The following is a 24,644-nucleotide window of genomic DNA, read 5'->3' on the forward strand; positions in this document are numbered from 1 at the left end:
ATCATTGTCAGAATAGACAACATTTAGTACCTCTGCCTCTCTGTGGAACCTTTCTTGTGGATCCTTCATTGCCCTAACTCCTCCTCTTAACAAGCATTTACTGCTTGTATCCCTCTGGTTCCATTTTATGTTAACAGCCAGTTTTGTCTCCCTTTTTTGGTTCCCTTTGTATTTTTACACTTCTCCGATCTTTTTAGTTGGATTCTCATTTGTGTTATCAACCAGACATTTGTTATGAATCCTTTTTTACTTTGGAACAGAATCCCTGTAGTGCAGATAGAAATCATGTGGTCCATTTGAGTCTGCATCCCATCTTCTCTTCTCCACCTTCTTTCTCTCCCCCCCCCCCCGCCCCCGACAAATCCCTGTAACCCTGCATTTACCATGACTTATCCACCTAGCCTGCACATCTCTGGAACAGTCCATCTTCCGCAGCTACACTGGCACCACACCCTACCTTTTCCTCCACTACATTGATGACTGTATCGGCGCTACCTCGTGTTCCCACGAGGAGGTTGAACAGTTCATCCATTTTACTAACACCTTCCACCCCGACCTCAAATTTACCTGGACCGTCTCAGACTCCTCCCTCCCCTTCCAAGACCTCTCCATCTCTATCTCGAATGACCGACTCAACACTGACGTATACTATAAACCGACTGACTCCCACAGCTATCTAGATTACACCTCTTCCCACCCTGCCCCTTGTAAAAACGCCATCCCATATTCCCAATTCCTTCGCCTTCGCCGCATCTGCTCCCAGGAGGACCAATACCAATACCGAACAACCCAGATGGCCTCCTCCTTTAAAGACCGCAATTTCCTCTCAGACGTGGTTGACGATGCTCTCCACTGCATCTCCTCCACTTCCCGCTCCTCCGCCCCTCTAATCGCCACCAGGACATATCCCCACTAGTCCTCACCTACCACCCACCAACCTCCAGATACATCGGATCATCCTTCGTCATTTCCGCCACCTCCAAACGGACCCCACCACCAAGGATATATTTCCCTCCCCACCCCTATCAGCGTTCCGGAAAGACCACTCCCTCCGCAACTCCCTTGTCAGATCCGCACCCCCCACCAACCCAACCTCCACTCCCAGCACCTTCCCCTGCAACCGCAAAAAATGCAAAACTTGCGCCCACACCTCCCCCCTCACTTCCCTCCAAGGCCCCAAGGGATCCTTCAATATCCGTCAGTAATTCACCTGCACCTCCACACACATCATTTACTGCATCCGCTGCACCCGATGTGGCCTCCTATACATTGGGGAGACAGGCCACCTACTTGCGGAACGTTTCAGAGAACACCTCTGGGACACCTGGACCAACCAACCCAACCGCCCCGTGGCTGAACACTTTAACTCCCCCTCCCACTCCGCCAAGGACATGCAGGTCCTTTGTCTCCTCCATCGCCAGACCATGGCAACACGATGCCTGGAGGAAGAGCGACTCATCTTCCGCCTAGGAACCCTCCAGCCACGGGATGAATGCGCATTCTTCCAGCTTCCTCATTTTCCCCTCCCCCCACCTTTTCTCAGTTCCAGCCCTCAGACTTAGCACCGCCTTCTTGACCTGCAATCTTCTTCCTGACCTCTCCGCCCCCACCCCCTCTCCTGCCTATCACCCTCACCTTAACCTCCTTCCACCTATCGCATTCCCAACGCCCCTCCCCCAAGTCCCTCCTCCCTACCTTTTATCTTAGCCTGCTTGGCACACCCCCCCCTCATTCCTGAAGAAGGGCTTATGCCCGAAACATCGATTCTCCTTCTCCTTGGATGCTGCCTGACCTGCTGCGCTTTTCCAGCAACACATTTTAAGCTCTGATCTCCAGCATCTGCAGTCCTCACTTTCTCCTAAAAAAAAGCACCTGGATGAAACACACACAAACACTGGGAGAATATGCAAATTCCACAATCTTCAATCCAATTTATTTTTCATTAACTGCTTCTATACTAATACAAACTTCTTTTAGTTTTCATTCGTTGTGTCACATATTTGGGAAATTTTCTGTACCTTCATCTGTGATTCCACGCCAGAGACAGAACAGTGATATAGTTCAAAGTTAGAATAGTGTGTGACATGGAGGGGAATGAATTAGAATAATTGGGACATAACATATTGGTTAGTTATCTATCTGACCAGTATTCCTAGTGTTTTTGCATACATGCACAAGAGGTAGGCAACTTGGAGCATTGTAGGAAGTTTGAACGCAAGGATTAAGTACCCAGTAAACTAGAAAAGAAATTACCCTTTCCAATATTCTGGAATTATATTTTTGCAACAGGTTAACATCACCAGAAGCCTAGTCTCTAGAGGCGTATACCAAGCCACCTAAAAATTAGTGTATGTGTACTACCCGCCAAACTGATTAGCAGTTGAAGATTTAGAATCCAGGTGTATAGGGAAAAAATACTTGCATAACTAAACAGGTTTGTCAGAAGTAAAGAAGCAGCATAATGGATAATGCGATATAGAGCCCAACTTATAGCACAAATGTAGATGGGAACTTCCTATGGCACTTCATTCTACATATAAACCACCCTCTGTGTGGAAAAAGCTGCACCTCGGATGCCTTTTAAAATGATAGCACTGACAAGGTGACAATATCCACAACTGAAGCAGACTTGGGACAAGTTCGGTTAAGATATCTGGTTGGAATGGACAAGTTGGATTAAAGGGTCTGTTTCCATGCTGTACATGTCTATGACTCCATGACTCATGGTCCAGCGGCAGCCTGGCGTAGTAGTGGAGCCAGGGACTCTTGAGTTCAGTGGCATCACCAAAGTGGACCAAGCGGTGAAGAGATGGTGGGTGCAGTGGATGCCTCCCCTGAGGTTAGGTGCTGGCATGGACTGGGTCAGAGAGAGTCAAACTGTGAACTTTTCATATGTTTATTTTTCTAATTTATTCCTATGGTCTCTAATGCTGGACTATTTCTTTCTTTATTTATTTATATTTCTAATTTTTGTTTGTTTCTTATGCATTTGATTTTAAGATGTGATCTTCTGCCCATAGTGTTCAGGGATGTGTAGGTTAGGTGCATTAGTCAGGGGTAAATATCAGGTAGGGTAGGGGAATGGGTCTGGGTGGGTTACTCATTGGAGGGTTGCTGTGGACTTGTTGGGCAGAAGGGCCTGTTTCCACACTGTAGGGATTCTATGAGGCCTTGCTGAAGTCCATTTAGACAACATCTATCACTCTCCCCTCATCTATTTTCTTGCTCATATCCCAAAAAAACTTGATTAAGTTTGAGAGATGCAATTTCCCAAGAAGTTGTTGCTTCTCCAAATCCATGTAGATCTGTCTCTCCGATTCCCTCTGATAATTTACCCACCGCTGATGTCAGACTCACTGGTCTTCCGCATATGATTCGTACTTTTGAGAATAAAATGAAACCAGACTGAAAACTGCAAAATGTACACATGTGCGACCTGAAATAAATAATGCTGTTTGTTATTCAGTGATTCTGTCTCAGTCTGAAATTGTTACTAGGTCCAGATGAAGATTTGCTATATGCAGCTCAAACCCCTTTGTTTTCAGGGACTCAAAACAATGGAACTTAAATTCTTCTCTGCTAAGTCTCTCCCTTTATAAATTTTAGCCTTTCAAACAACAGACATGTCTGATCACTTTGCAGCTTTGAAGAAAGTGCTGAGAATTGGGCAATAAAAATCTTAATTCTTGTAATCAAATAGTTTTGTTCCATATTTAATTGAAATTTACTACTTAAAATTAAAATTTTATGCAGGCTTAAGCATGGATATACAAAGTGGTGAGCAGTTTTATTTTACTCATTCGCAGGATGAGGGTGTTGCTGGATGACCAGCATTTATTGCCCATACCAGAGGGCAGTTAAGAATCAACCACATTGCTGTGGGTCTGGAGTCACATATAGGCCAGACCAGATAAGGACAGCAGTTTCCTTCCCTAAAAGACATGAGTGAACCAATTGGGTTCTTCCAACAATCGACGATGGATTCCTGGTCATCACAGACTCTTGATTCAAGATATTTATTGAATTCAAATTCCACCATCTATCGTGACAGGATTCGAACCCTGGTCTCCAGAACATTCTCTGGGTTAAGAGTTCAGTGATTAAGCCACTCAGCCATTGCCTCCCTGTTTAAGTTAATAAATTAAGGAAACTAATTTAAGCTGGTTTTCTGCACATAGAGCTGAGCTAACTCGGCAAATCAACCCAGACAGGGTATTTGTGGTGCTGTGGGTAGTGTCCTACTTTTGAGCCCGGGGGCTCAGGTTCAAGTCCCACTTGCTCCAGGGATCTGTCATAACATCTCTGAACTGGTTGATTAGAAAATACCTATAAACTCAGTGCCCCACTGCAACTAAATGCGATAGAGTTGGGCAAGCAAGGGGAAAAAGGTGCTCCAACAGCAAGAAATGCTGGAGATCACAGCAGGTCTGACAGCATCCATGGAGAAAGAGCAAGATGACATTTCAGGTCGAGTTGACTCTTCATCAAAGTTGAAGTGAAGTCTGGAGGAGACAGCAATTAGGCTGTAGTTTGGTAGGTGAGGTTGGAGGTGGTGTGGAGGTCGTGTGTGTGGGGTGCTGGTGCAGAAAAGATATTGATAGTTCTGATTAAGTGATCAGAATGTGAGAATAGCAGAACAATAATGTCTCCTGTCAGACTTGAAAGGACAGTAACTGGGATGGGGAAGGGAGGACATGGTAACAAGCTAAGAGAAACAAAAGAAATACACGGTAGTTCACAATTAAATGGTGTTGAACTTGATATCAAGTCCAGAAGGCTATGAAGTGTCTATCCTGAAGATGATTCACTTGAACACTGCAACATGCCAAGAACAGACACGTGGGTATACAAGCAGGACACTGTGTTAAAATGACTTGTCTGTCACCCTGCAATGACCACAGTACATTGCTAAAAAGGAAACTTTTGAGGACGGAAGAATCAAGATCTGCCAATTAGTGTATTATACAATAACCTGCACATCCACCAATATCATTTATTGTATCCGTTGCTCCCGATGCGGTCTCCTCTACATCGGGGGGACTGGACGCCTCCTAGCAGAGCGCTTTAGGGAACATCTCCGGGACACCCCACCGCCTCGTGGCCCAACATTTCAACTCCCCCTCCCACTCTGCCGAGCACATGGAGGTCCTGGGCCTCCTTCACCGCCGCTCCCTCACCACCAGGCGCCTGGAGGAAGAACGCCTCATCTTCCACCTTGGAACACTTCAACCCCATGGCATCAATGTGGACTTCAACAGTTTCCTCATTTCCCCTTCCCCACCTCACCCTAGTTCCAAACTACCAGCTCAGCACTGTCCCCATGACTTGTACTACCTGCCTATCTTCTTTTCCACCTATCCACTCCACCCTCCTCCCTGACCTATCACCTTCATCCCCTCCCCCACTTACCTATTGCACTCTATGCTACTTTCTCCCCACCCCCACCCTCCTCTAGCTTATCTCTCCACGCTTAAGGCTCTCTGCCTTTATTCCTGATGAAGGGCTTTTGCCCGAAACGTCGATTTTACTGCTCCTCGGATGCTGCCTGAAGTGCTGTGCTCTTCCAGCACCACTAATCCAGAATACTATACAATACTGCCAAGTCTATTATGAGGACAAATTAAAATAAGTCAAGAAATGAAAATATGGAGTCTGTGGAAAGCTAACATGCAACTTAACCAGTCTTCTAAACTTCAAAGCATTGCAAGGGTTAAATCAGTGATCCAGCATTTTTTTGTTCAGCAAACACTGGTAATAGATCAGATTAGATTCCCTACAGTGTGGAAACAGGCCCTTCAGCCCAACAAGTCCACACTGACTCTCTGAAGAGTAACCCACCCCCTTCTGACTAATGCACCTAACAACTATGGACAATGTAGCATGGCCATTTCACCTGATCTGCACGTCTTTGGAATGTGCGTGGAAACCGGAGCACCCGGAGAAAACCCACGCAGACACTGGGAGAATGTACAAACTCCACACACAGTCGCACAAGGCTGGAATAGAACCTGGGACCCTGGTGCTGTGAGGCAGCAGTGCTAACCACTCAGCCACCAGTTAGACTTAGAATCGCTACAGTGTGGAAACAGGCCCATCAGCCCAATATGTCCACACCAACCCTCCGAGCAATAACCCACCTAGACCCAGTCCTCTACCCTATATTTGCCCTTGACTACTTCACCTAACCTACACTTCCCTGAACATTATGGACAATTTAGCTAGGCCAATTCACCTAACCTCATCTTTGGATTGTGGGACGAAACCAGAACACCCGGAGGAAACCCACTCAGACACGGAGAATGTACAAATGCCACGCAGAAAATTGCTTGAGGCTGGAACGAACCTGGGTTCCTGGCGCTGAAAGGTAGCAGGGCTAACCACTGAGCCACCGTGCCGCCCGATATTCTGTCTCAAGCATAGGTCTTTTTTCTAGGATGGAGGAGTCTAAAACTAGATTTCTTAGATTTAAGGTGAAAGGGAAAAGATTTTAAAAGCATCTGAGCAGTAACTTTTTCGCAGAGAAGATGGTGCATGTTGGAACAAGCTGCCAGAGGAAGAGGTGGAGATAGGTACAATTACAAAATTTAAAAGACATCTGGATGGATGTATCAACAGAAAGGGTTTAGAGGCATATGTTCCAAATGCTGACAAATGGGACTAGATCAGTATTAGACGTCTGGTCAGTGTGGACGAGTTGGACCAAAGTTTTTGTTTGAGCTGTATGACTTTGAGAATGTAATGTATTTACCAAGAGTCAATCACATTTCAGTAATCATGATTTGGAGATGCCGGTGTTGGACTGGGGTGTACAAAGTTAAAAATCACACAACACCAGGTTATAGTCCAACAGGTTTAATTGGAAGCACTAGCTTTCGGAACGATGCTCCTTCATCAGGTGATTGTGGAGGGCTCGATTGTAACACAGAATTTATAGCAAAAATTTGCAGTGTGATGTAACTGAAATTATACATTGAAAAATTGATTGTCTGTTAAGCCTTTCATCTGTTAGAATACAGTGATGTTTCACTTCTTTTATGTGTAAATCACAAAACCCTTTTTTTTAAGTTGCATTCTCGGGTTAGCTGTTAACAATGGTGATAGCTAGACAATGTGATGAAGGTGTTAGCCCCCTGTGTTCTCTGTCCATGACCTGATGTTTAGATTGGTTCTAATCTAATTTCAGTTACATCACACTGCAAATTTTTGCTATAAATTCTGTGTTACGATCGAGCCCTCCACAATCACCTGATGAAGGAGCGTTGCTCCGAAAGCTAGTGTGCTTCCAATTAAACCTGTTGGACTATAACCTGGTGTTGTGATTTTCAACATTTCAGTAACTTTGCTATATTAAAGTATTGGATGAATCCCTGGTCACAATTCAGCTTCACTTGGAATGTGCTTCTGTAAATAATCTCTGATCAAGTGGTAAACAAAGTTCACATAGGTAATCTTAATGAAGTATATAAGATCCTGAAGAGACTTGAAAGGGCGGATGCTCTGAGGATGGGAAGTTAGAATTAAGGTAGGGGCATAGTTAAAATAAGGGCATTCCCATCAAAGATATTTGTGCCACATAGTGAGATATTAGGGAAAAAGGCTAATGTTTGGTAACAGGCTTGATTTAAGGAATACTGTCAAGGAGGAAAGCGATATGGAAAAGCAAATAGACCTAGCACTTGCACCAGAAGTCTGAAGAGATTTATTAAAATGTCTAAAAGATTTGCCCCAAGCAACTGAAGTATGACCAGCAATGACTTAATCGAAACTAAGAATGTAGTATTAGAAAAGTGCAGGTAGCTGAGGGTTTGGGATCTACAGTAGAGTGAGGAGATAGGATGGAACAATGCCATAGGTAACTTTGGAAATTGAAGCATAACTCAACCAGAAACCAGTGTAGGTTAGCAAATGTGGGGGTGATAGATGAACAAGACTTGGTGTGAGTCAGGACATGGGTGTGTGTGTTAAAATATGAAAGTATGTTGAAGTGGTTGAAAAGCAATAAACCCACGGGAGGTGAGGAGTTTCCGCAACAGTCCTTTGAGTATAAAAGTTGGGGAAAAGTCAAGGTATGATGCTGGAAAAGCACAGCAAGTCAGGCAGCATCCGAGGAGGAGGAGAGTTGATGTTTCAGGCAAAAGCCCTTCAGGAATGTGAAAGGCTGAGAGATAAATGGGGGGAGTGGGGCTGGGGGCACAGGTGGATGCAGGTGGGAGGTAATTGTGATAGATCCGTGGGGAGAATGGAGCGGATAGGTGGGAACGAAGATGGACAGGTCAAGAGGGCAGTGCAGAGTTGGAGAGTTAGATCTGGGATGAGTTGAGGAGAGGGGAGACTTGGAAACTGGTGAAAGTTGATGTTGATGCCGTGTGTTTGGAGGGCCCCAAGGCGGATGATGAGGCATTCTTCCTCCAATTGGCGGGTGAGTTTGGTTTGGTGGTGGAGGTGGCCCAGGACTTGCATGTCCTTGGGGGAGTGGGAAAGGGGAGTTGCAGTGGTTGGTCACAGGGCAGTGGGCTTTAGTGTGTGTGTCACTCAGAGAGACACAGTATCTTTTTACCTCCTTCTTCTTTATTCTGGGCCCTGGACAGAGAGAACAATTGCCATGTGCAGAGAGACATGAGTTCACAGTCTTCTCTGAAATAGCAGTTTCTTAATGAGTTTATAGTCATTTTATGGAGAGATGCATCCAGATAAAGCAACATTTCATATTGATTGGGTGACCGTTACAATCAGCGAGTATCAATAGTATAGATTAAATTATCTGGTGTTACACAATGAATGTACTTAACCTTAACTGGCTTCACATAATGAATACTTTTCACCTTGTTAAACTGACCTGACATACTGAGTGCTTTTCCACATTGTTAACTGCAAGTTCTTATCTGATCTGTGTCATGCTCAGCTGAACCTCTTTTTTCACAAAACTCAAACTTAACTTTTTCCCTACCTGCACATACCCGATATTCATTCTCATTCCCTCCTTTTATCATTACCAGATTTCATAAGACTCTGACAGTCAGTATTTAAGTAAGTTATTGATACATAGCATATGATGATTATAACAAAAATTAATAGACCGTTACAGTAATTAGAGTTTGAAGAATCCTCTGATGTGGAAAAGAGATCACCAGTAAAGTTCTTAAATTCACATGCCTTAGTGACCACACCATTCCCTCCATGTTGAGTGGAAACAAGCCAGTTCTCCGAAATCTCCTTCAGTAAAGTCCAACCTGAAACCACAATCCAGTCTGTCCTTGCACACCACTCCACGGAGAAATCTGATTTCTTTGATAAGGGCTTCACAAAACTGATGAGACTTCCATCCTTCCGGAGATGCTTTAGATGGACACATCTGAGTGTGCAGTGCAGCAGTTGCAGCTGCAGCAGCAGGCCAGGCAAACTCAGCATTCTTTGCTGCTTCTGCTCCCAATCTGTGTTAAATGTACCAAAGCCAAGTGGCTGTTGTGATGTTGGCTTGATCAGTGAACCTTCATATCCCTCAAATGATTGAAAGAGAAGGTAAAACTTACGTAGTTTAATGTCCATAGGAAGGCCACTGACAAAAGGTGTACCGACCTCCTCTTCACTGTTGTTAGCTTGTTCACTTTTTGTGCTCATGACTGGGGAGTTGATTGAATCTGTTGGATTAGGTTGTGGAGGGGCGGGTAGTGGTCCGAAGGCGTGCTTTACCTGTGAATGGAGAAACTCCAGAGACAATGTTGGCTGCTGAAAGTATCTTTGCATTTCCTCTCTCATTCCTTCCTTGCCAAGGTGGTTTACAATATGAAGACAGTCACACATTTAACTACACTATTTCAATATTCTCAGTTGTCTTGAAATCTATTATTGTGTTCACTATTTATGACATTATGGATTGTACAAAACTTGATAAACGTCTAAATTGTACTGCCTAAACAATTCACTCAAATTATAAACAACAATCAATGGTCCTAAAATCAAATCCTCAGGGGACCCCATTCAGGTTATTCAAAAATCATTTTTCTTTAACAAATTCATCCTTGGCTAATGTGAAAGCTGTCAGGAAAATTATTTCAGAAGTCTGGAACAAAGAAAACAACCAAAATGTTTCGTGTGCTCTCGCCATTTATGAGGCAGTTTCAGTTCAGATTTACATCTCAAATATTCGTGGGAAACAAATGCAGAATATATTAAAATATGTTCTCCAAATAAAGAAGTTGGAATTACAGTGGCAACTTTGGTAGAGATCAGTATTCTTTGAGTTTTCAATATGAAGGTCTTAACAATAATTAACAGAACTGAAACAGCTCAGTCTCAAGTTCTAATATTCTTTAAAATCTGAACAAAACATTAAAATTAAAATGCACTCTTTTTATGAGCACCCTGCATTTAAAATACCGCAGCAAAGAATTTTTAATACCATACTCTCATCTGGCTAAAGCACGACCATAGACCCAAGTTTTCTTTAAACTGGCATTGTAGAATTTCAAACAAATCAGGGGCTCAAGGCACTCAATCAATTTGCTTTGAAGGTTACAAGTTTCATAATTTTAAAAAGGACATAATGTTGTACAATTTCAATGTAAAAACAAAGTCTGCCCTATTACATTGCCCACAAAACACATTGAATTGAAATCCTGATTCAAACAAGGCAAAACAGTTACTTAAAGGGATTTGCTGATCCAATATTTTAACAAACCAAAATATTTAACATTAAACACTCAGAGCATGGGCATAATTTACATTGAAACTGCCTTTTCTGACCCAAGTATTAGTACAACCTTAATTTCAGCATTTCTCTTTTTTTGTATCTTCTCGATGAAATGACACTTCTAAAAAGAGAGCGGCCTCGCAGCAGACCACATGGCGCCGCAGTCTATGACACTCAGTCAAGCCACAATACAAATACCCGGACAAAGCTTCCCCGGCAGTCAATGCACTTTATTGTCTGGATCTGAGCAGACCGGGTCCACTTTCTCTTCCTTTTCCCAGTGATGTCATGTTGTCCTAAATGTACTTCTAAGGAGAGGTGTGAGGGATAAAGAAGATAAGTTTAAGAAGCATCAAATTTTGTTTTGATATTTTTCTTTGAAGTTCCTGGTTTCTGACTTTTTCAGCCTCTTTTCATTTGGGGGACTTTAACTCACTTTTTTCAGGGGTCTTTAACCTCCAAATTCCCAGTAACTTATGGTTCAGAAAGCAAACTCATTGGCATGCAAGTGCATAGGTTACCTCAGAGATCCTGTCATCAGAGTCCTAGGGGACGAGGGGTCGACTGAGTGGTAAGTTAAGCTCAAGGTAACTCTTGCACCCATCTATCTCTCACAACCGGCACTCAGGCGATCACTTATTCAGTCCACATGGAAGCTCCATGAATGTTGGAATCCCACTTCTGCCACCAAATGTCACGTCCTTTTACTCCTGAGGTTCTTACACACTTGATGCAACTGCAGCACACCAACTTTTGTGAACAAGCAACCAAAGTTATTAAACACAGTATAGTACAGGCTTTCTGGAGGAACCTTTAACACACACCTCGCAGAGCTTACGGGGTCATGGCAAAAAGCTCTTTCTGAACAAAGGAAACAGTTAATGTTTATTAAAGCTTGTACAAGCAGGGTGACACTCTTTTCCCCTTGCAGGCATGTGAGGTTGAGTCAAAGTGAGGCACTTAAAAAGAAAGCACATCCCCTTTTTACAGGTCAGTTGGCCTACAGATGCTCTGGCCGCTCCCCCACACTCGCATGCCAGTCAAGACAACCCCTGTCACTCAGTCACATGTTACCCCAGATACAGTGGCAGAATAAAGATGAAGGAGGTAAAGCTAGATTGTATTTCTGAGCGTTTTGCTTCGACTGAGGCGGGAACGAAAAGTCTGCTTCCATGCTTTATGACTCTGACTGTATAAATTGAGGCAGGGATTGAGTTCTCATCTGTTGCCAGTATTATAATCCTAGCTTGTGCTATTACTGGACAGGTCGAATCCCGGACTGAAATCTGGTTTGATAGATTATAATTTTTTGTTTTGGTTTTAATGGCATGATCTCTCACTGAAACAATAAACATGCAATGTTGCAATTTTGATTTTCACTGTAAAACAAGTTTATTTCACAAAATAAAACAGATTCAACCCAAACTACATGTATACATAACAAAAGTATTTCTGAACAGTACCGAAAAGCACCATTGTACCTTTGTCGAATGCCTCAATATGTTTAATTTCACTGTGTCTACAACTCCCACTTTGGAAAGTTTAATTGCCTATCTCTGGAGCTCTCCTATGCCTGCCTTTAAACGTTCTTTGTTTCAGATAACCTCTTCAGAGTTTTATTCAGTCATAGTCCTTGACTGCAGTATTATTAAACTTCATGCTCGAAGGTAGTCTTTTTTTCACTATCTTTTCCCTTTTCATGATCACTGTTATACACATCCATTTTCATTCAAGAACTTACGTGGAGCTGCCTCCAGCTGAAACTGTAAAAAGCCGTTAATTTCAAGTTGTGGGTGTTTTTCCTGATCTGTAAAAGAATTACTCCAATAATTTCCAAAAGAAATTCTGATCCGTTCTTTCCGTTGGCTGTCATAAGTTATCCTACTGTAGATAAAAACCCATTTGTTCTGAAATCTACCTCTCTATTGGGTCATTGTAAAAGAAATTATAATGGCTGTAGAAATACTTACGAGTCAACTATTAAACCTTTCAGATGCAGAAAAATCCATGTGCCACTAATTCAAAATTCAAACGTAATAAATTATGTTAATGTATGTAAATACATAGATTTGATGGACTTGATGAGCTAGACAACTTCTTTTGCAGCAGAGCTGAAGAAAATTGCTTTATTGGAGTAAGTTTCTGTTCATCTCGTATTGGAAGGATGTTGTGAAACTTGAAAGGGTTCAGAACAGATTTACAAGGATGTTGCCAGGCTGAATTAAAGGAACAGCATAAGAAGGGAGAGAACCATTAATTATGTGAAATACCGTGGGAACGAGAAGATGATGTTGGATGGTTAGTCATTTGAGAATAGGGTCAAGAGAACAGAATGAGACTTTGAAATCTAAAAGGATATGAGGGGAGATGGGAAAAAACTACAGAAAGATGCAAGTTCTAGGTTTAGCTGGGAGGAACCTTTGGAGGGACATTTTGCCTGATGGGCTAGGGTGAGGGAAGGGAGTGATAGTGGCAGCTGATTTAATCCTAATAAAATTGAGAGCTGGGGGTTAAAAATAGTGTGGATATGATGGGAACACATTTTAGGATAGTTTTATTTTATTTGTTTACAGATCATGAGGGGTCATGTGATACGCAGAATTTTTTATCCATTTCCAATTGCTCCTTGAGAAGATGGGCTCCTGCTTTGAATTGCCGCAGTCCATAGCAGTGTTGGAACACTCATGGTGCCATTAGCATGGCAAATCCAAGATTTTGACAGTGAACAAATGGCAATATAGTTCACGCAGAATGGTGTGTGACTTGAATGTGAACTTGCAGGCGATGGTGTTCCTGTGCATCCACTGCCATTGCCCTTTTAGATGATATAGAATGACAGTTTGGAATGTACAGTCAAAGGAGCCTTGGTGAGTTGTTGCAGTCCACCTTGTAGATGATATACATGACTGCCCTTGTGCATCAGTGGTCGAAGCAGTAAATTTTGAAGAATAGGCTGGGCGCATTGTCGGCATGACCGACATGAGACTCCCCAAGCAGGTGCTGTGCACTAGCTTCAAAACAGCAAGTCCTAGGTAGACAGAGGAAGCACATCAGTGAATTAAGGCCTCACTGACAAAATGTAGCACAGACGTCTGGGAATTGTTGACCCAAGACTGTCCAAAATGGAGGAGGAACACCTGGGAAGGCAGTGAACGCTTTGTGACTTGCTGTGGGTTGGTGGGGGAGAAAGCAGAAGCCAGACAAAAACAAAAAAAGAGCTCACAGCCACACCAGTGCCCCATCCATGTCTTCCCGTGACCACCTTCTACCCTGCAAATGCTGTATCGGTCTGTGCAGCCACCTACAGACTCACCCCGAGAGTGAGAGAGAGTCATCCTCATCTGCAAGGGACCACCAATGATGATGAGTATTTTATCACCGTTCTGGTTTGCTGGACAGGCACTGGGGAGTCAGGAGGTGAGTTACTTGTTGCAGAGTAATTGAAACATGCATCGTGTGACTCTGGGCTAATCGCATTAGCAATGAGACTGTGACAGATGTATTCCTGAAATGAGTACAAGATTTGTTTTGTTTAAGATCTGTAAGCTGAGGAACCACCTGGGGAACAAACTATCTCAGATTTGGTGTTGCTCAATGAGAAGGGGTTAATTAATAATTTTGTTGTGTTGAATCCTTTAGGGAAGAGTGACCATCACCAATCAGAACTTTTCATTGATTGGATGGTTTATTTTAATATATAATGAATGAGGCAACAAAAGACTTTCAGAGATTTCCAAAGTTTTTTAAAATAAATCTATAGTTTAGCACAAACACCAGTGTGTCTTGCACGCAAAAAGCAGGAAAAATCCAACCCAGCCAGTTACCACTCCATCAGTCTACTCTTGATCTTCAGTAAAGTGATGGAAGGAGTTACCAGCAGTGCTATCAAGCAACACCTGCTCAGCAATAATCTGCTCAGTAATGCCCAGTTTGTGTTCTGCCAGGGCTACTCAGCTCCTGACCTCATTACAGCCTTGGTTCAAACATGGACAAAAGAGTTGAATACGAAAAGTGAGGTGAGAATGACAGCCCTTTACACCATGGCCACATTCAACCAAACGTGGCATCAAGGAGCCCTAGTAAAACTGGAATCAATGGGAATCACTGGACAAACTATTGACTGGGTGGAGCCATACCTGGCACATAGGAAGATGGTTGTAGTTTGTAGAGGCAGTCACCTCAGCTATAAGACATCTCTGCAGGAGCTTCTCCAGGTAGTATCCTAGGCCCAACCATCTTCACCGGCTTCATCAATGACCTTTCCTTCATCATAAGGTCAAAAGTAGGGATATTCGCTGATCATCGCTTAATATTCAGCACCATTTACGACTCAGATACTAAGCAGTGCATTTTCAAATGCAACAAGATCAGGACAATATTCAGGCTTTGGTGACATTCATCGTGCACAAATGCCAGGCAATGACTATTTCCAGTAGGAGATAATCTCTATTGTGTTAGCACCCCCAAATATTTAAGGGTGTTGTCATTTATATTTGCAAATTTTGAGAAGTTATGTAGCTCAGGTTGAGGTTCTGGATGTAAGTTTGCTCACTGAGCTGGAAGGTTCATTTTCAGATGTTTTGTCACCATACTAGGTAACACCAGGGAGCCTCTGGATGAAGCACTGGTGGCATGGCCTGCTTTCTTATTTGTGTTTAGGTTTCCTTAGGTTGGTGATGTCATTTCCTGTGGTGGCATCATTTCCTATGGTGATGTCATTTCCTGTTTCCTCAGGGGATGATAAATGGGATCCAAGTCAATGTGTTTGTTGATAGTTTGGTTGGAATACCATCCTTCTAGGAATTCTTGTACGTGTCTGTTTGGCTTGTCCTAAGATGGATGTCTGGTCCCAGTTGAAGTAGTGTCCTTCCTCATCTGGATGTGGAGATTACATGAGGATCAGTAGTCGGCACAACATCGTGGGCTGAAGGGCCTGTTCTGTGCTGTATTGTTCTATGTTCTATGTCTATATTCTATGCTAGTGAGAGTGGGTCATGTCTTTTTGTGGCTAGTTGATCATGTATATGAACATTCATATGTTGTTTATATGACTGGTCTAGTTCAGTTAAAATTTCCAGATTGTACTTGGGCGATCAATTGAAATTAGGATCTTTCCTGAGAAATGGCAGTGCTTGAGGGAAGGCCTGTAGATGTTATACACATGGACTTCAGTAAGACGTTTGATAACGTCCCCATGGTAGGCTGATGGAGAAAGTGAAGTCACATGGGGTCCAAGGTATACTAGCTAGATGGATAGAGAATTAGCTGGTCAGCAGGAGACAGTAAGTAGTAGTGGAAGGGAGTTTCTCAAAATGGAGAACTGTGACCAGTGGTGTTCCATAGGGATCTGTGTTGGGACCAATGTTGATTTTGATGTACGTAAATGATCTGGAGGATTAATATTATTTTAATTAGAAAGACTGAGGTTGAGGGGGACCCCTGATAGGGGTCTACCAAATTATGACGTATAGACAAGATGGATAGCAAGAAACCTTTTCCCCCAGAGTTGGGGACTCGATTGCTTGGGGTCACTAGTTTAGGGTGAGAGGTGGAAAGTTTAGGGGAGATATGCATGGAAAGGTGGTGGATGCCTGGAATGCGTTGCCAACAGAGGTGGTAGAGGGAAGCATGATATCGTCACTTAAGATGTATAGAACATAGAACATAGAAGAATACAGCGCAGTACAGGCCCTTGGGCCCTCGATGTTGCGCCGATCCAAGCCCACCTAAACTACACTAACCCACTATCCTCCATATACCTATCCAATGCCCTCTTAAATGCCCATAAAGAGGGAGAGTCCACCACTGTTACTGGCAGGGCATTCCATGAACTAACGACTCGCTGAGTGAGTCTAGACAGATACATAAATGGGCAGGGAGCAGAGGGTGCAGATCCTTAGAAAATATCCGACAAGAATGAAGGACCTGTTCCTGTGCTATAATTGTTTTTGATGGAACAATGAGATGCTCAGAGCAAAGAAATGACAACTGGTGGTTGGATAAAAATATGACTGACTTCAGGGCAGGCGGATTGGTAAGGCTTGGTAATGTACTTGTTGATATTTTGGTCAGGCTTTCAACAAAGTCCCTCATGGTAGGCTCATCCAGAAGATTAAGATGCATAGGATCCATGGTGACTTAGCTGCATGAATTCAGAATTGGCTTGCCCATGCAAGACAGAGGGTAGTGCTGGAAGGTTGTTTTTCAGGCTGGAGGTCCGTCACTAGTGGCATTCCACAGGGATCTGTACTTGGACTTCTGCTGTTTGTGACGTATATAACTAACTGACTTGGGTGAAAATGTAGATAAGTGGGTTAGTAAGTTTGCAGACGGTACTGTGTGGACTTTGCACGTTCTCCCTGTGTCTGAGTTTCCACTGGGTACTCCGGTTTCCTCCCACAGTCCAAAGATGTGCAGGTTAGGTGAATTGGCCATGCTAAACTGCCCATAGTGTTCAGGGATGTGTAGGTTAGGGGTGATATAGAATTATAGTTAGGGGGATGGGTCTGGGTGTGCGAATGTGTATTGGGTATGAGCAGGTAGGGAAAGAGTTAAGTTCTGAGTTTTATGAAACAAGAGGTTCAGTTGAGCATGACTCACATCAGGTAAGAACTTGTAGTTGACAGTGGGGTGCTGGAGGCAAAGGTAATGGGTTAACAAGGTGGAAAAGCATTAATTACGTTGAACTATTTAACCATATTGGAAACATTCAGTATGAATATTGCCTTATCTGGATGCTCTTCCCTGTAAAATGACGATATAATTCTTTAAGAAACTGCTGTTTGAGAGAGAAGACAGAGAACTCATATTTTGTGCACATGGGCAATCGTTCTCTTTCTGTACAGGGCCTGGAATAAAGATGGAGTAGGTAAAACTATCCTGAGTTGAAGCAAAATGCTCAGAGACAGAGGGGTGAAACGGGACAACAGGTCGGTGTGGATTTGTTGGACCACATGGCCTGTTTCCACACTGTAGGGATACACAGCTTGGTGGAGTTGTGATTTGTGTAGAAGGTGTTCAAAGGATACAACGGAATGTAGACCAGTTGCAGATATGGGCGGAGAAATGGCGGTTTAACCCAGGTAAGTGTGAGATGCAGCACCTAGGGAGAGCAAATGTTAGGGAAAAGTATACAGTCAATGGCAGGACTCTGCACATCAATGCTGTTCAGAGCAATCTTGGGGTTCAAGTCTTAGCTTTCTGAAAGTGGCCACAGAAGTAGATGGGGTGACAAAGAAGGTGTATGACATGCTTGCCCTTATTCGTCAGCAAATTGAATAAGAATCAGAAGCCATGTTGCAGCTTTATAAGACTTTGGTTAGGTCACATCTAGAGTATTGCATTCAGTTCTTGTTGCCGTGTTGCAAGAAGAATATGGAGGCTTTGGAGAGGGCGCAGAAAAGGTTTACCACGATACTGCCTCAACGAGAGCAAAGAGGAGAAGCTCAACAAAACGAGGTTTGTTTTCTCTGGAGCGGCGGGGCTGAGGGGAGACTCGATAGCATTCTGTAAAATTGTGAAATACATAGATATGCTCAGAATCTTTTCCCAGAGTTAAAACGTTCAAAACTAGTGGGCATGCATGTAAGGTGAGAGAGGGGAAATGATCAAAGGAGATGTGAGGGGGAAATCTTTTTACACAGAGGAATGTGCTGCCAGGGGTAGTGGCGAAGGCAGATACAATAGAGATATTTAAGAGACTTTTAGGTAAGTACATGAATGTGCAAGGAACAGGGGGATGTGGACCAAGGCAGGCGAAGGGATTTAATTTGATGTCACATTCGACGCCACGTCATGGGCTGAAGGACCCGTTCCTGTGCTCTACAGTTCTATTTTCTGTATATTTTGACATTAGAAGCTGTTTGATATATTTGTGTAAATATTGGAAAGTTGTATTCTGAGATGATAGTAATTGAATCGAATGGGAGATCGTAAAGTTTTGCTTCTGAATTAATACTCTATACCAGTGATTCTCACCCTTTTCTTTGGCCGCTGTCCCAAGGAGCTCTTCTCTGGTTCCATGGCCCTTCTTTCAAACAGGGATACAACGTGCACAGATAGACAGAAAATCATTTACTATTAAACACCAAGAAAATTTGTATGTTCTGACACACTGGACAAAACTTAAAAAAGACTGTGTGAAATTAAACATCTATCAGGCCAAATGCGATTCTTGAACTTGCTCATGCAGTTCAAACACACAGGCAAAGATGGGTTTTGCGGGGATGTGATGAAACTATACAATAAGTATTCCACTGAATGCTGCAGACGTTTTTTTTTGCCAAGGAACTCGTGGATAGAATTATTTCTGAAAATAGTAAAAATACTAATGAGGCACTTCTTGCAAGGAAAATAATGAACAAATGAACTCTGATTTTTACAAAAAAGGCCTATCAAGCCTCACTGATCTTCGGATAATGAAGTATGGCGATAATAGATGCGAGAACACTTGATTGAACATGTTGACCCGGTGCAGTCTGATTCGCAACTGACTCTGAAGTGAGGGTGTGGCACGAGCATAAGCAATTAACTTACCAGGTGCACCGAATTCAAACTGTGTTGGAAAGATATTACAAATTGGAGGGAACTATTGACTCCAATGAAGGTTGTTGCTTAGGTGTTTTGTCAGTTCAGTTACTATGGCCCCCATCAGCCCTTGGGACTCCCCTTCTCTCAGTTTTCAGTCTGTGGCCCCTTTCAAATGTGCCAGGACCCCTAAGGGGGCCATATTTTGCAAATGCCATCCCTAAAGGACCTTCCTTTGAAAGTGGTTAGTTTACCTTCCACCACTGGATGGCACTTTTATGAGGAATTTTATTTTTCAAAATTTCCTGCAGTGTTTACTCAAAATGTCCACTGAGTAATTTAATATTTGTTGAATTGTACAATCTATTTGTTTAATTAGTCTACAGTACAGCTGAACAGTTGGTAAGTGTAATCTTCTGATTTTATTTCTTTCAGTATGCAGATAAAGAGGAAGTAGTCTTATGGATGAACACTGTTGGACCCTACCATAATCGACAAGAAACATACAAGTACTTTTCCCTACCTTTTTGTGCAGGGAAAAAAAAGACTATTAACCATTACCATGAAACATTAGGAGAAGCTCTACAAGGAGTAGAGCTGGAATTCAGTGGTCTTGATATTAAATTTAAAGGTAAAACTATGAACTCGCTCCTCTTTAACATCATGTATGCTGGTAAGATACTAGCTATATTGTTTATGACACGAAGAGTGTGTGATTATGTACTTAATCATGATACTGGAATGTTCTGGGTGAGGCTGAAACCTGCGGAGGATTCATGAATAAGTTGTAGTTCTGTATCTCACCTTGCCAAATGGGTGGAGGAAATACCAGTAATAGAAGGCCTCATAACTGATGGAATTCTGAGTACAGTCACACCAATCAGGAGGAGGAATGGTTGACAATTTGTGTTTTCAGGGTACAGGCCTGTGACCAGGAACCCATTATCAGCTAAGTCTTTCACATTATTAATTCACTGACCTTTTACACGTCTCTTAGCATAGTAAGCATCTCTTTTAAACCTCTCAGTTGCATCACTATGTCTGTAGCTTTTCTGGTGTGGAGGATTCAGCATTCTCAAATGTTTGTGAAGAATTGTCTTGGTGTAAAAATCTTCCTCCACTCTCCTAACCTTCTACTTCAACTTTACATCTACTTTCCCTAGTTATTCACCCCTCTACTAATGGAAAAAAGTGCCTTCCTATCCAACCTGTCCATGCTCCTCAATCTTATGCACTTTTATCAGGTCCCTCTCAGCCTTTGCTGCTCCAAGGGAAACATCCTCAGATTATCTAACAGTTCCGTGGATCTCAAAACCTCCAGCTCAGACATCATCCTGATAAATGTCCTCTGTACTCCCTCCAGTGTAATCACCTTCTTCTATAATGTGGTGACCAGATTTGCTCTCACTCCTCTGGTTGTGGCCCAACCAGAGTTTTTCAGTTTCAGCATAAAATCCCTACTCTTGTATTCTGTGTCTTAGCTAATAAAGGCAAATATTCCAGCTGCCTTAACCATCTTATCTACTTGCCCTGCTATTGTCAGGGATCTGTGGATATGCACCCTCAGGTCCCCTCCTGATCCTCAGTACTTGCCAAGGTTATAGCAGTAGTGTAAGCCTTTCTCTTGTTAGTTGTCCCAAGACCATTATTTCACACTTCTTAAGTTGAATTCCATTTGCTGCTCTTCAGCCCTGCTGACCAATCCATTGATATCTTTCTATAGCTATCCTTTTTAATATTTAATATTAATTTTTATTTATTTGCAAACTTCTTGACTGTGTCCCCGCATTTAAATCTGAATCATGAATATGCACCACAAACAGGAAGGGGCCTAGCCCAAAGTCCTGTGGAATGCCACTGGAAACTAACTACCTGTCAGAGAATTGTTCCTCTGCCATCGCCCTGTTTACTGCCCGTCAGCCAATTTTAGATCCGTCATGAATATTTTGTGACTTTTTTTTCTTACAGCTCTAATTTTTGCTCACATTCTTTGACCTTGTATTTGCTATTGCTTTGTGTTTGATATTGATTCCAGCCGTGATTGCATTCATTCAGTAATTCCTCCTTAGCGTTCCAGGGTAGTGTACTTGACTTGTAATCCACTTATTGAAAAGATTCCACTTTGACCTGCAAATTTACATCGTAATAGTTTCTTCCACCCTGCATCTGTTGCTTTATCAGTTCAAAATAACCACCTGAACATTGATTCCAAATGTCATAAAGAAACAGGATTTATGTGGTGTATTTAATTGCCTTCAAGATGATGCAAAACACTTTACACTGCTGCAGTATTTTTGAAATGTAGTCATGATAGTAATGCAGGGACCAACTGAAGCAGGAAGTTAAGGATTTAAATAATTTGTTTTTAATCCTATTGATTGTGGAATAAATATTTACCAGAATGCTGGAGATATCCCTCTGTTCACACTGAAAATAATGCAATGAGATCCTTCTATCCACCTGAGAGAGCAGGTGTGGCTTCAGCATTCACTCAAAAGACTATGCGGGATTTCTAAGTACCGAAATGGAGTCTAATCCTAAACATTTTGAGATTAATTCTCCGGAGTGCTACTTGAAAGCTAAACCATCATTTTTTTTTTCAGAAACAGGTTATTTTAAGGGGTAAGTGTGCAAATTGAGTGTGTGGAGTGAATGAGTTGCTAATGAGTATAGAATGGAAGACTCTTAATTCTTGGCAGGTAAGCTGTTGTTTCCATTTGTGGAACAGTGGGAGTGTCACTAAACTAGTAATCTAGAGACCAGGCCACTACTATGGGGACAGAAGTTCAAATCCCACCATGGCAGCTGCTAAAATTTAATTTCAATCAATTAATTTGGAATATAAAGGGATGGTAGGGTGAAGGAACTTTGGATGACAAGAGGTGTGTAACATCTAGTCAAGATTAAGAAGGAAGCTTGCTTAAGGTTGAGGATGTAAGGACCAGACAGGGCTCTAGAGGGTAGCAAGAAAGGACCTAAAGAATGGACTGAGGAGTGCTAGAAGGGGGCACAAAAAGCCTTGGCAGGTAGGATTAAGGAAAACCCCCAAGGTCTTCTAAACTTATGTGAGGAACAACTGGATTGCCAGAGTGAGGGTAGGGCCAATCGGGGATAGTGGAGGGAACTTGTGCCTGAAGTCGGAGGAGGTGGGGAGGTCCTTAATGAATACTTTACTTAGTATTCACTAGTGAGAGGGACCTTATCATTTGTGAGGACAGCGTGAAAAAGGCTGATATGCTTGAGCAGGTTGATGTTGAGGATGTGCTGCAAAGTTTGAAAAAGGTGAGGATAGATAAGTCCCCTGGGCCAGACGGGATATACCCTAGGTTACGACAGGAAGCAAGGGAAGAGATTGCTGCGGCTTTGGCAATGATCTTGGCATCATCACCGTCTACTGGAGTAGTATCAGATGATTGGAGGGTGGCAAATGTTCTTCCCTTGTTCAGGAAAGGGAATAGGAATTACAGACCAGTCAGTCTTACATCGGTGGTGTGCAAAGTATTGAAGAGGATTCTGAGAGACAGGATTTATGATTATTAGGAAAAGCATTGTTTGATTAGAGATAGTCAACATGGCTTTGTGAGGGCAGGTCATGCCACACAAGCCTCATTGAATTCTTTGAGGATGTGACAGAATACATTGAAAGTAGACCAGTGGATGTGGTATACATGGATTTTAGCAAGGTATTTGATAAGGTTCCCCATGTTAGGCTCATTCAGAAATTAAGAGCTGAAAATGTGTTGCTGGAAAAGCGCAGCATCCAAGGAGCAGGAGAATCGATGTTTCGGGCATGAGCCCTTCTTCAGGAACGGCTCTGATCTCCAGCATCTGCAGTCCTTATTCAGAAATTAAGGAGGCATGGGCCACAAGGAAATTTGGGTGTCTGGATACAGAATTGGCTGGCCCATAAAAGACACAGGGTGGTACTAGATGGAAAGTATTCAGTCTGGAGCTCAGTGCCCAGTGCTGTTCTGCAGAGATCTCTTCGGGACCTCTGCTCTTTGTGACTTTTATAAATGACTTGGATGAGGAAGTGGAAGGGTGGGTTAGTAAGTTTGACAATGACACGAAGATTGGAATTGTGGATAGTGTGGAGGGTTGTTGGAGATTGCAAGGGGATATTGAAAGGATGCAGAGCTGGGCTGAGAAGTGGCAAATGGATTTCATTTTGGAAGATTGAATTTGAATGCAGGTTACAGGGTTAAAAGTAGGATTTGGGCAGTGTGGAGGAACAGAGAGATATTTGGGTTCACATCCATAGATCCTTCAAAGTTGCCAACCAAGTTGACAGAGTTGTTAAGAAGGCATATGGTGTGTTGGCTTTCATTAGCAGGAGGATTGAGTTTAAGAGCCGTAAGGTTATGCTGCCATTCTATAGAGTCCTGGTTAGACCACACTTGGAATATTGTGTTCAGTTCTAGTCACCTCATTACAGGAAAGATGTGGGAGCTTTAGAGAGAGTACAGAGGAGATTTACCAAGATGCTGTTTGGACTGGAGGGCATGTCTTGTGAAGAAAGGTTGAGGGAGCTAGGGCTTTTCTCATTGGAGTGAATAAGAATGAGAGGTGATTAGATAGAGCTGTACAAGATGATGAGAGACATAGATAAAGTGGATAGTCAGACTTTTTCCCAGTGCAGAAATGGCTATCACGAGGGCGGATAATTTTAAGGTGACTGGAGGAAGTTTTTGCGGAGATGTCAGAGCTGCTGGCAGTGCATTCCATGCACCGCCCACTCTGTGTAGAGTCAGATACATTTAGGACGTTTACGACTCTTAGATAGGCATGTGGATGATCATGAAATGAAGGGTATTTAGGTTAGTTTGATCTTAGAGTAGGATAAAAGGTCAGCACAACATCGAGGGCCGAAGGGCCTGTATTGAGCTGTACTGCTTTATGTTCTATAATGGTAATCTTAATACTGGTGACCAAGGAATTCGTTACCAAGTCTGGCCGACATGTGATTCCAGACGCACAGCAATTTAGGTGTCTCTTAACTGCACTTTGAAATGTCCCTGTCAAATCATTCAGTTCAAGGACAACTAAGGATGAGCAACAAATCCTGACTTTTCCTGAAATGCCCATACACTATGAAGGCATAAAGAAAAATTGTTGCGTCTTCCTAGTTACCTAGATAGATGGTAGAGCTGTGTCATCTTGAACTGCTGTAATTATTATAATGGTTCTGAGGTGATAGATGAATGATAATGAGGTACATTCGTGGGACCTCCCCATACTAGCTGATCTGTGAAGGAGGACTGAAAAAGTTTTCAAATGTAAAATGGAGTGTCTAGCAATAGATTATGGTGAAAGTACATTTGGAATACCAAACTGTGAAACTGGAAGAGGAAGGCAGAGATCCCCAAATTCAAATTAATGGCAAATTTTAAGGGGTATTGGCAATTTTTTCATACCAAGCTAAATTGAA

At 42.7% G+C, this 24,644-nt stretch overlaps 1 protein-coding gene across 1 annotated transcript in view; it reads left to right on the forward strand.

The window, feature by feature from the left end:
• The window catches only part of tm9sf3 (transmembrane 9 superfamily member 3), a 155,816-nt gene that overhangs the window by 23,227 nt on the left and 107,945 nt on the right, over positions 1-24,644 (forward strand). The window contains exon 2 of the mRNA XM_043678647.2: positions 19,652-19,847. Within this exon, the coding sequence (XP_043534582.1) occupies positions 19,652-19,847 (196 nt within the window). The remainder of the gene's footprint in view (positions 1-19,651; positions 19,848-24,644) is intronic.

The sequence above is a fragment of the Chiloscyllium plagiosum genome, unplaced genomic scaffold (assembly GCF_037043375.1).
Source record: "Chiloscyllium plagiosum isolate Xiang-an unplaced genomic scaffold, Cpla_swu_hap1 HiC_scaffold_43, whole genome shotgun sequence".
NCBI lineage: Eukaryota > Metazoa > Chordata > Chondrichthyes > Orectolobiformes > Hemiscylliidae > Chiloscyllium > Chiloscyllium plagiosum.